Source organism: Aythya ferina, assembly GCF_964211825.1.
Source record: "Aythya ferina genome assembly, chromosome: 2".
Classification (NCBI taxonomy): Eukaryota; Metazoa; Chordata; class Aves; order Anseriformes; family Anatidae; genus Aythya; species Aythya ferina.
This window is the reverse complement of record NC_140297.1, coordinates 41,023,895-41,035,936: the sequence shown is the minus strand read 5'-3', so window position 1 is coordinate 41,035,936 and position 12,042 is coordinate 41,023,895. Positions and strand designations below refer to the sequence as shown.

Genomic DNA, 12,042 nt, shown 5'->3' with positions numbered 1-12,042 from the left:
GGGCAGTGCTCTACCTTTTGGCTTGGACACTCTCAAGCTTTGAAGGAAGCCAAGTCTTTTCTCCCTCAAATTCAGGTGCAGAGGTTCACAAAGCAGGGCCAGCCCTTGTGGGGAGCCTCTGGTAATTCCTGCAGGCTGTGCAGAGCAGGCGGCAGGACATCACCTTCCTCCCCTGGAGTATTCAGTAGCGTTGAAGGACATCCTTCTTTCTGTTTCTAAATACAGCGTGGAAAATGTGATGCTACTACAGCTATTTTTAAAGGTTCTCTAGCATTTCCTTCATGAAATATAATTTTTAGGGATTTGAAAACTGACTGGAAAAAAACATTATGAGTTGGAAAAGGTTCTAGTGAGGTACGTTATGTCAGAAAGCCTCAGAATATACCTGGACTCTTAACTCTGAGAGGTGAAAACTGCATAGGCATATTCTTTTTCTCCCCATGATACCTCAAATTATATTCCCAGATTACTGCAAATATAAAAATACATCTTCACTAAAAGCCAGCTTTCTCAAAGCATTACAGACTTAAATTTATGGAACAGACATTATATGCTCTTACATGCCCTTACTGATCTAGCTGAAAGACCAAGCCTTTCATTTCGGAGGAGCAACGTGGTAATTTTGGCACGGGTGAGGAACAGGGTGATCTCCAGCTGTGACCTCGGGCAGTCTCCACAGCCCTCACAGGAGCCGCGCACCCACGCTGGGCTCTGAATCCATCCTTGGGAAGGGAAGAAATGAGGGAAGTATTTCTGTGAGTTTTGCACAGCATTTCTCCTCTTTTCGAAATAAAGAACTGCATCTTTATTGCTTGCAGTTCAGATTTCTTTGAAAGAGTAAAGTATGAATGTTAGTGCAAGCCTCAGGCCAAATTTAAACATACAAAGCTCAGGAAAGCTCATGCTGAGGTCAAATCTAAATTTGACTGGCCTTCAGCACTGAGAAATGTCAAAGAACAAGCTCCGCTTGGAGGTCCACACCTATCGTTTGCATACATTAATAGCTCTCCATCTAAATCTGAGCTGTGAGCAAACACGGTGTGTATCAGGCCATAAACATCTCAAACTACTTCTGAGCTCTACAGCATATTTCTCAAAGCCATGGCATCCCACAAGTGTTCAAGAGCCACCTTCCCTCCCCTCTATTACACCAAACCAAACCCTTCCTCCCTTCAAGTCCTAATTCCATCACCTGAACTCAGCTTTTCTCCTCAAAAGCTCCCAGCGTGGACTTTCAGACCCCTCTCCCAACTCTACAGGATGAAGATCACACTCAGCATCGTCGCTCCTCCAGCGCACCTGCAGTACTTAGGCTGGCGGAGCTCACTCGTGCAGGCAGCTGGGCTTCCTGGGGGGCTCTCCTGAGAAGCAAGAGCCACCATGAACCTGCCAAGGGTGCATCTCTTGGGTCCAGCCTTCTCCGGCATGGAGGGACGCAAAGACAGATGCTGACAGAGCGAGAATGCCAGGACCGTAGTGCTTCCCTCCTTCACACCCTGAGCTGCTCAGGGCACCATGCCCAGGTCTCTGACATGGCAAGGGTGAGCTCAGGAGACTAAGCCGGAGGAGATGTGGTGAGACTGAAACCAGCCACCAAAAATATCTGGCCCCTTGTATTCAAGGTACGGCCGCTTTCTAAAAATGCGTTATCTAGACAAAACAGTTGAGTATCTTAGGGATGCAGGTTTGGGTTCTCTGACTATTTCTGATATTTACTCTGCCATTTCCTCTGAACGTGCGTGGTGTTTTGAAAGGAAAGGAGATTTCTGATACTTAAGGCCTGTCCTTCCTGTTTGTTGGTTTGCCCCAACCGTAGGTTTGCACGTGAATAAAACTGTTGCTTTACGTCTGATTTCAAACATGTGGCAAGGGAGAATCTAGCAGTTTTATGAGAAATAGTTACTTTTGTAGAGGGTGAGTTTGCCTTCGGGAATTTGCTCTGACTAGATTTATCACAAGTTTTTTGAACCAGATAATTTTGTTTGATAGCACATCTGGCAGCATCATAAAATCCTGACGTCCCAAGCTATTACACAGGAATTACTTTTGTAAATCATTTATGAATATTACTGATGTAGGCCTATTCTGGGCAGTAAGAAAGGAAACGGAGTGCTGAAGGACAAAGGAAGGGAAGAAGGATTCCCTACCCTTTCAGGATTCAGCAGCTAGGGTGGGCATTTATCTTCTTAAATGGGAAACATGCTGTCATTGACACAGCTGAAGAGCCCACAAAATACAAGTTGTTCCCAATACTCCTTGGACAAGCAAAAGGGAAAGAAACTCTAGACGAAGAAAACAGTAAGCCTCTCAGGATGGAAAACTGCCCTATCCAAATCTTAAATAAATCTTCTCAATTAAATGCCACATACTGCTGAAAGCATAATAAACACAAAATAGCAACCCAAAAATGAGTAAAAGGAGGAACATCTGCATCACAGCCAGCACTGGGGGGCCAGGAGAAGGGGGAGATTTACAAAACCTCCCCAACGACTCGTCTTTTGGGCACCGCAATGTGACTGAATGGAAACTCTCCGTGTAATTAAAATAACATGATTAGGTTTTCTTGAACTGTCGTTGCTGAACGTATACCTCCAAATGGAAACCTGGCAAGCTGTGAGCTGATGTGCACTGTTAGCATCATGAACTGTCGCCCGATTAACGATTTCGGAGGCCTGCGCCTACTGATGTGGACTGGAAACACAACACTCGCTCTGCAGACTCGCAGCACTGTTACCCTGCCAAACTTCAGGTCTGGCATTATATTCCTTCTGAGAGGTCGGCCGTGTATTTCATATGTGATGGATGAATCCACACCAGACACACGGTCACGGGGTGGAGGGTGTAAATCTCATGAAAAAAAAAGGAAGGGGGCTGTAAAGCCTGCAGGGCAACAGCGTGGTCCCCCAGTACAAGCCAGCGTGGGGACTGGAACCAGCCCTCCACTGCTCCTCGCCAGCTCCCCAGCGCTGGGAGTGCTGGCACATTATTTGTGTTGGGCCACAGAAGAGGAAAAAGGTCGTTAGCAATACTACACTGAAACATATTTCCAGCCTTAGGTAAGACGGCATTTTGTTGGGGAATTTCCTTGCTCCGGGGCCCATAACGAGGGAAGGAGCAATTCTCTGACAGGCCTTATTCAGCTTCCAAGCGTGAGGCTCTTCCAGACCATAGCAAATCTAGGAGCGAGGCGCAGAGCAATTACGGCGCGGATGCCAGAATGACACGATCCGCTCCCTGTGCGAGAGCAGGGAGGTAGGCAGTCTCCACATTCAGCGTCCTCCCAGGAAGCAAATTCCTGCCTTTACACACCCAGAACTGATTTCTTTCAGATGAGCAAGCTGCCTGCTCCAGCCCAAAGAGCGGTGCATCCGCACGATGCCGAGGACTCACCTCCAGGACGAGCTCCCTGCTGCGTTCAGCACCGGGGTGGCAGGGCTGAACTGGGTTCTAACACACCTGAACGATGCGCTTCAATTGCTGACAGCTTCTGGTTAATTGCAATCAGAAAGTGATAATGTGATACAACTTCATTAATCGAAGAAGTATGGACGCTTCCAAGCTACAGAAAGAAGCCAACCAGGAGAAAATGAACATAAAATAATAACGATTGAAATAATAAAAAGCAAACAGAAGAACTGAAAAGCAACAGTGGTTTCTAAGGTTGTGAATGATAACTGCAGGGGATCATCTGGACATTTCTCCTCAGTCTTGCCAGCATGAGGCAACGCTGGCTGTAGCTGAGAAACCTGATATTCATATTGCATTTATCCCCCTCTCTGAATGCAAACACATGTTCGCTCTTTGCAATAAAGATGTGCAACACGTGCACTGGACAGGTAAAGAAACCTTAAAAGCTAACCTGTTGATTGCAGACGTGTAAGTGACTATGCAGCAAGCCTTCCTAAGGCAACAGGACTGGGAGGGAGGGAGGACATGGGGCAAATAAACAAAATAAAAAGAACTTAGAAGGCAAGAAAAAGCTCAGTGCAATTCAGCAAGAGAAGTTCTTTACAAGGGTAATTTATGTATTTTTTTTTCCTAATTCAACTATTATTATTTTGGACTATTCCAGAGATTCAAAGAGTGATGAGGGTTGTTTTTTTGTTGTTTAATTAATTAATTTATTTTTTTAAACTCCAATACAGACAGCATTTGCCTCTAACTGTGCCAACTGAAGAAAGTCCATCATGTATTAACCATACTCCAACCTCCAACAGAAATATTCCCCATCTTGTGAAGTAAAGTGAGATGTGGGAGTCCTTGACCTTATAAGTAATTAAGGGAAACAGAGACATTCTTGTTTTTATTAGAGAGACACTAAACTATTTGAAAATAATTTGAATAGCTGGAGAATTAGTGTATTTGCCTGTTCATGAGTAGTGCAGATAGTTTAGAGTTCTCTTGGGGGCAACACATCGTAATGAATATCTGCTATTCATATTTAATGCAATCTGCCAAAGAGTGCTTTTGGGAGGACTTTCTGTGTCAATATAATGATTAACAACAGAACTGGAAAAGCAAATGAATTCCTGCAACGGGTGGGGCTGGCAAAAATATCTTGCAGTACTACACCAGGAACACTGGATTTGACTGTACTTTTAATGATACCAGTGGAAAATCCATTTCCCAAGGAAAAAAAAAAAAAAAAAAAGCAAGCAATGTTTAAGTTGTAGTTCAAGTGGTAAATAACCAGCAGTAATGGAAGGCAAAACAAAACAATTCCAGCAGAAAACAATGCTGAAAACCACAATCTGCCTAGCCTATGTCTGAAAAGCCTCAGATGCAAAACCAGCTATTAAATAAAAAAAATAGTATTTACATAGCACCACAGCACTATCCAAAAAGTAATGTCATAGCAAGCTCTTTGTCTACCTTTTCCAGATTCTCAGGTGATCTTACTTTCCATATGTTTTCTCTAACCTAAAAGACTTACATTAAAAAAAAAAAAAAGAACAGAAAGTTCTTTATTCTTTCTTTACAATGCACTTTTAAAACACCCCAGACTAGAAAGTATGGAAAAGCTTGGCCAAAATACAAGTGACTTTAGTACTGACTTTTCTTCTTGATATCCCAATAGCCCTCTAAATAACACATTCCAATTTTTTTACTATGTTTATTTTTTAATGCTATCTGGATGAAGCAATCTTAATAGGTTTATATCAGTTCTAGGACATCCCTGTACCATGCTCACCGCCATCCCCTGTCCCCTTACCAAGCTACTCCTGTTCCTTGCCCCTCGCAAGCAATGAAGGCAACACACGAGGACCCAAAGGCTCACGGGGGCAGCCTACAGACCAGAAGGTGTTGGGGACCAGAGGCAGAATACAGGCTTGTTCCCACTGAATGCCATGGGCTACGTGCATCGCCCAACACCAGCAGGATGCTCAATTCAAGCAGAAGGAGAACAACAGCCAAAGTGTTTTATTATTTAGTGGCTCCCACAGTGTCTGCTGCCCAGGACTTGCTTTAATTTCGTCCTGGGCACACTTGGGGGTTATGTAAATTACAGCATTAGCTCAGATTAATTTTTTTCCTCTCCATGCCAAGGTCTCCCAGCTCACACCAACTGTCTTTTAAATAGGTTGAGTGCAGGCTGGTGGCGTTCACCAAGACAGACAGGCGTCTGAGTGACAGCAGCTCATTTCCTCCCAAATCCAGTCCTCCCTGTAGCTCCAGGACTGCTCCGAACTGTGGTTGTCTTCAACTGTGTTAAACTAGTACAATCTGACCATTTTGGCAAAGAAACATTACAGAAATGGATTTTACAAGACGCTTTACCAATGGAGCAAGTGGATCCATCTGTGCTGAGGTTCGCCTCTAAAGCTGCAGCGCTGCTGCTTGCTTTGTGGCTCCATCAGCTGCGCTATAAAGACAGCATCTTCCTCACTGGCAGATACACCACAATGATCTGTATGGCTTTCACATACCTTTCTCAAATTTCAGGCGGTTCTTCACTTGCTTAGGATCTTGTTTCAGGTTTTTTTTTTTTTGTTTTGTTTTGTTTTTTTTTTTTGATGATGTTTTGTGATTTTGTTTGTTTTGTTTTTAAACTAATCTTTATAGTCTTTCTCTAGAGAATAAATGCGTTAGTTACAACCATGATGGACATTTTATAAAGAGGGTAGCTCTTCCTAAACTGTTATTCTCATATTTTAAACTGTCTCCTTTACTGGTCTCTGGCAACATCAGTATCAATGCTGGCAAGATGAGACGCTTCCTCCAGGAATGACAGAGAATTGCCCATGTTAACACAATCTCCACTCACCTGAATTTCACTCAAGCAGCTTTTACTTTAACAAGTTGTGTTACAATCTTTACCAAAATTTATTTACTCCCCCTCCTCCAGGCATTTCACTCACATTTTGTGATCTTCCTATTGCAGCCGTGTAAGGCTCATGGCTTGCAGGACTTATTAAATGTGTGGTTCCTGAAGCCCAGCAGCGAGCTGAACCCTGTTGGTCTGGGCTTGGTTGTAGCAGCACCCAAAAAGCATGGGAAGGCCTCGCCTTCAGCTTCCCTCCCTGCCAGACATCAACCCAACTCCAGAGAGAGTTTTCCAGAAAATACATGGAGGTTTCTAAAGGATTCAGGTGCGCGAATTACATACTCCAAACACTTAAGCAGAAAATACCATTTCTAGATAAGCTAAGCCATAATCTCCAGAGACGATCTTTGCTAATTTTTTTAATATAGAAGTGATTCCTCATTATCAATACAACTGCAGAAGCCTGCATGCCATCTGATGTCACGAGTGAAAACGCCAGCTTCGTGCTGTACGGGACAAGTAGAGCGCCAGGTAAATCAATCGGAGTTAGAGAAGTAATGATCTTCTTGACCATGGTCTCTTCTACTTATTCGGTGCTAATGCATAGGTCATGTATGCATAAAAGTAATATTTTTTTCATCTTCTGACCTCTTTAGCACTGTGACCAACCCTCTAATTATTAAGTATTTTGCACTATGTATCTCAGTATAAAAACAGAAGTCAAGTCACAGGGCACAGAGGTAACACCATTATTAACATCAATGAAACTAAATCACTCTGCCTCAAACTCCTGCTCTAAGTTCTCTGTGCTCACGTAATTAATACATCTCATATGCTGTTGTCTGTTGAATAGAACTGGAGATACCTACTTCAGCTGTAGATTAAGATAACCTTGTATCATGTTGCATTACGCTATCTGGCATAATGGAAAGTCGAAAATAAAGACAGTAAAATACGACAGAACAATATTATGAAAGCTTAAATGATTGTAACTTTGGGAAAAAAGCTGTTGAAAAAAGCTGCATTGTTTAAAAAATATTAGAAAGACTTTTATAGCACTCCTATAGCATAAGATTATTTCAATTGGATTTTGCACGAATGGAAAGAATGCGAAAGATAAGAAATGCAACAGCCTAAAGCATATATGGTGCATATGTTTGGCCAATTTTTGATTTTTTCAGGCATTTGCAAGTGAGATCTTTATTTTTCAACTATCCATGTAAGTTCTGATGTTAGCAGAGGCCAGTCATACTGACCTCTGCCCATTGCGTGGATTTATTGTAAAAGGACAAAAAAAAAATCCTCATAAAGCCCACAACGAAAAAGAAAGACATGATCCAAAGCTCAACCTGCTTGCTTCCAAGAACTGGTCTCTATAGTTCTAGTGATATTAACCCTCAACTTACGAATCAGAAGTCTACAGAATTGGAAACAAAAGAGATTGTCGCTACCAAAGGTAAGCAAACAGAATAACAAAGACCAGAAGAGTCATCCTGCAGGGGACTGTGTCTGAGAAAGAGTTCTCATGCCAGTCACCTTCCTGGGTATCTCGTAATTTTAGCTCGTATTTCCACACTACTGCCTTGAGTTATGCACAACCGCTGCCAGACGGCTGTGCTCAGTCAGCAGAGGAAAACCCAAAAATTCAGTATTAGCTTCTTATTTTGTGTATCAACAGAAATTCATACTTAATACTATTTACCCTATCTTCCCCCCAAGTCTGAGCATTAACTGATTTATTTATTAGTAACTCATCTGACACTCAGTCTTAATTCCACATGAACGACTCATACATGTAGATAAGAAAAAAACACATACTAACCATTTATCAATGTACATTTCAAAAAAAAAAAAAAAAAAGTTCCCGTTAACTGATAATACTATTTCTGCAAAAAGTGAGTCTTCTTTCAGTATCAGGGGATAAATTCAGGATGGTATTCTGAAAAGTATCTAAGAATTTCTGAAAGGATTGGAAAGCCAAAGTTATTTGTAGACCTAGCTTAAGACATTTTGTTTTTCCGTCTCCAATAAAAACACTTGGCACAGTAAAGCAGGGCAAACACAGGCCTGACCTGATATACCTATTCTTGCATGTGAATGCATGAAAATTGCTTGCATTAGCTGGAGAAAACAAAAACAAACACCCACAAGCACAAACACACCTTCAAGACTGCCCAGGCTTCAACTATATACATGTGCCAACACAGCCAGAATTTGTATTTAGGCAGCACAAAAACCACAACTTTACTCTTAAGAAGCTTTTTTCTTCCCCATTCACATTTGGGGATCTAACTTCACATACTTTCTATTGACTACTTCTATAACAAGTCACCTTCACCTCCCGTAGGAAGCACAGTTCTGCAAGATCGCTGTTCAGCCAAGATTTTTCATTCTGAACAATCACAGTAATGCGTTTAGACAAACAACTTCACAACTGACCTGCAAAGCTGTATACACTCTGGTTTTCCTCACGCGAGTCATACATTTCTGGAGATCTTCGCGGTGGATGTCTATGAGTCTATGACTACTTACAGAGTTTATATACTTGGCACGACTTTGGAGCCAATTAAGCACATATAAAACTAAGTCCAAGCAGAAAATGAGTGTTCACAGTGATGAAAACAAATGTGCCCAGCTGATACACTCAGGAGTGCTGAAAATGTGAGATGGCTGCATGTGAAACGCAACCACAAACTCAAGTTCTGCAGCCATGGGCAGCTGCTAGCTGTCCACTGGGCTGCCACACAACTGAGCTCTTCAGAAGCTACCCAGGAAGAAAGCAGTGACTAACTAAACAAAACAAAAGCAGTAGTAATTATAGTGCAACTTAAGGGAATTCTGTACTGAGGAATCATTACCGTTAATAAAACACACAATGGCTAATTTTGTGAAGTTTCTTTAAACACAGCGTGAGCTTCTGCAGATAACGCAGCAATGCAGGATATGGCAAAATCCACAGCAGGTTTTATCACCCTTGGTTTCCACAGCTTCGGTATGTCATACAGTTGCATGTTTATTTTCACAAAAACAGGATTAAGTGAAAATGGTATTTTCAAAACAAATGCACGCTCTTTGCCCAAGTCAAATAAACCACAGATGGGCAACTGCAATTACTCTTAGGCCGATTTCAGAACGAACAAGCTCAGCCTTTGTTAAACGGAAAACAAAGGCTAATAAAAGCTATTAATGGCAAGCACTTACTTGCAGGTGACGGGGTGCTGCATCCGCTAGTTGGTGGGTGGCTCTGGAGTCCATGAAGGGAAGGTAGCGACAGTCCGCCGATGACCGGAGGGAACAGTAACGGGTATGGCGCTGCTGGGTAGTGAGTCATATGTCCATTCACTGCCGGTACGGGACATGTGCGGCTGCTGGTTGTCATGTTAGTGCCTCACAGTGTGTAAATGTTACGTTGCATCACTCCAGGCCAGCAAACAGGTACTTGAACTTGGGAACGGAGGGGGCTGTCCGGCCTGCAGGTACGGCTTGAGCTGGACGGCGTGACGATGAAGAGGTAACTCACTAGATCAGGCCCGTCCTGCGCTTCATTGCTGCTTCCTGCTGCTCTTACTTCCAGGACATCCTTGCTCTGAAGACTGTGCCCAAAACGTCTTCTTACTCTGAGCCCACAGTTCGGTTGTTAATGCAAATTTTTTGCTGGGTGGACAGCTGCTCTCTACAGATGCATACTGATACAGCCTGTGAGAAAAGAAAACAATATATTGATTATAACATGTACTCTATGCATATACATGCACAGAAAACTCTTTTACCCCCCCCGCTTCTTTTGTTAAGTGATTACCTATTTACTAATGTCCTACAAGATCATCTTGATGGTTACTGGGGGGTAAAATTCTCATTATACTGAAGCTAATAGCAGAACACCCATCCTTGCCCAGCGTCTCACATCAGAAGCAATTTCTGGTCAGATGCAATCTTGGTTTGGAAACTGTCGGTTTTAAAGCTTATGCATCAATAAATACCTGAAATATTGATATTGGAGGAGAAAACAACTTCTAAACAAAAATTCCCAGGTACATGAAAGCTTTCAGCTTCCCCATAAAAGTTACAAAACTAATTACACCGAGGAAGCTCTGTGCTCTGCTTCAATGTCATGTCTCAGCTGTGACATTAGGAACTGCTTCTGAAGGTGATTTGGTATTAGGTTATTAAAATACTAATTGGTTTACCAATGATTGATCTCGCAAAGGTTAGTTAGTTTATCTTATTATCACTTCAGAGATCTCACTGGTCGTTCACTCTGTTTAGCGGTGGATAGACTGCCTCCATCACCAAATAAATAAATAAAATTGATTCTCCAGCAACCTCCCCTTTTCTCCTCTTAATGATTTTCATGGCCCCTTTGTTGCCTCACTTCCCCATACCTCCTGTCAAAGGTTCTGTGCTTTACTTCTGTCAAAGCCTGAATCAAGTACTCAAAACCTACATCACCTCATCAGTGGTGGTGGGCCATGAAGCTATTTGTACCATCCTCCCATTCACTTCAGTGCTTTTCTTCTGTAACTTATGTTTACAAGGCAAAATTGATAACCCTGTGTGTCACGCTCTTCTTTTCTCACAACTTAGGGTACTGGGGAAAACCCACAACTTCAGAAAGTTGGTTGACTGCCTCTCACTCGAGGTAAATATGCAAAAAAAATGCCAAAACATCTACTGGTGCACCTTCTGGCTGTTGGCTTTTTTTTTCCATTTTCATTTTTCCAGATTCTGCTCTGGAAGAAAACCCCAAAACACACGTTATCTCATAAGCAGAGTGAGTGAGTGACCTGCTAGCAACCCATCGCTCTCGTGTATTGCTCCTCTTTCACTCATGAACACTATCTTCAAAGTCACCATGAACTGCAATAACTTCTTGGGGCTTCATCTGAAGGGCTGGACCCTACTGAGGGGTCCTCATTTTCTCAGTCACTCGAATGAGAACCTCAAGCTGAGAACAGGGCAGTTCTTGAGCTATTTCAAACAGTGAAATTTGCTCCACCATAGCTGTTTATTTTTTCATACAGCAAATTGCTGGTCTTTTCAGAAACAATCAGTCCAGATGGCGGCCTGAGAGCTACTGGAAACACTGCAACACCACCTTATTGTGACCACTGCTCCTTGACTTCTTTCTGCCATGCTCCAGTCAAAAGTCAGCAAGCGTTGCTTTTGGCTTGTGATCATTCCCCTGTGTCATGGCAGGAGTCCCCAGGTTCTCACAACTCACAGTGTTGGAGGAAGACAGCAGAAGCCACACAGCGGAGCTTTACTACCCAAAACCGAGGCAGTCCGGGGCTGCCGAAAGGCTGCTTTCTGAGAGAAGGTGTTACATCCTTACAGCTGCTATGGTGAGCGAACAGGAGCAAAATCCAACTCGTAAATGGCATTGTATTCATGGTTCTTAGAAATTATAGCCTAAAACACAAGGCAAGATGACTTTGGAGTGTGAAAGTAAAGGCACAGAAGTGAAATGACTCGTCAAGGTCACGAAGCAAAGGCAATTCCTGCGGAGGGGAGCTGCGGCAGCAGTGCTTACTATCCCTGCTGATGCTCAGCCCACCAGTTGTCAGTACGAATTCAAATGAGCAGGTTTAAAAAAAAAAAAAAAAGGAAGAAGAAACACGGATGCATATGTTTGCCTGTCACAGAAGAGTGGAGTGTTTCTGCTCTGTGAGGAATACCAGCAAAGGTTACCAGCTGTGCATGTTTTCAGACAGCAATTTGCGCTGAGTACAGCCTGCTTGGGGATAACAGGAATGTAGTTGTAAGTATTTGATAACTGT

At 42.8% G+C, this 12,042-nt stretch overlaps 1 protein-coding gene across 7 annotated transcripts in view; it reads right to left on the bottom strand.

The window, feature by feature from the left end:
- RARB (retinoic acid receptor beta) overlaps window positions 1-12,042 on the bottom strand; it is a 320,810-nt gene that overhangs the window by 178,112 nt on the left and 130,656 nt on the right. For all 7 annotated transcript variants that reach the window (XM_084511751.1, XM_084511755.1, XM_084511754.1 and 4 more), the window contains one exon: window positions 9,467-9,961. In XM_084511751.1, the coding sequence (XP_084367877.1) occupies window positions 9,467-9,644 (178 nt within the window). In that variant the 5' untranslated portion in view covers window positions 9,645-9,961. The remainder of the gene's footprint in view (window positions 1-9,466; window positions 9,962-12,042) is intronic.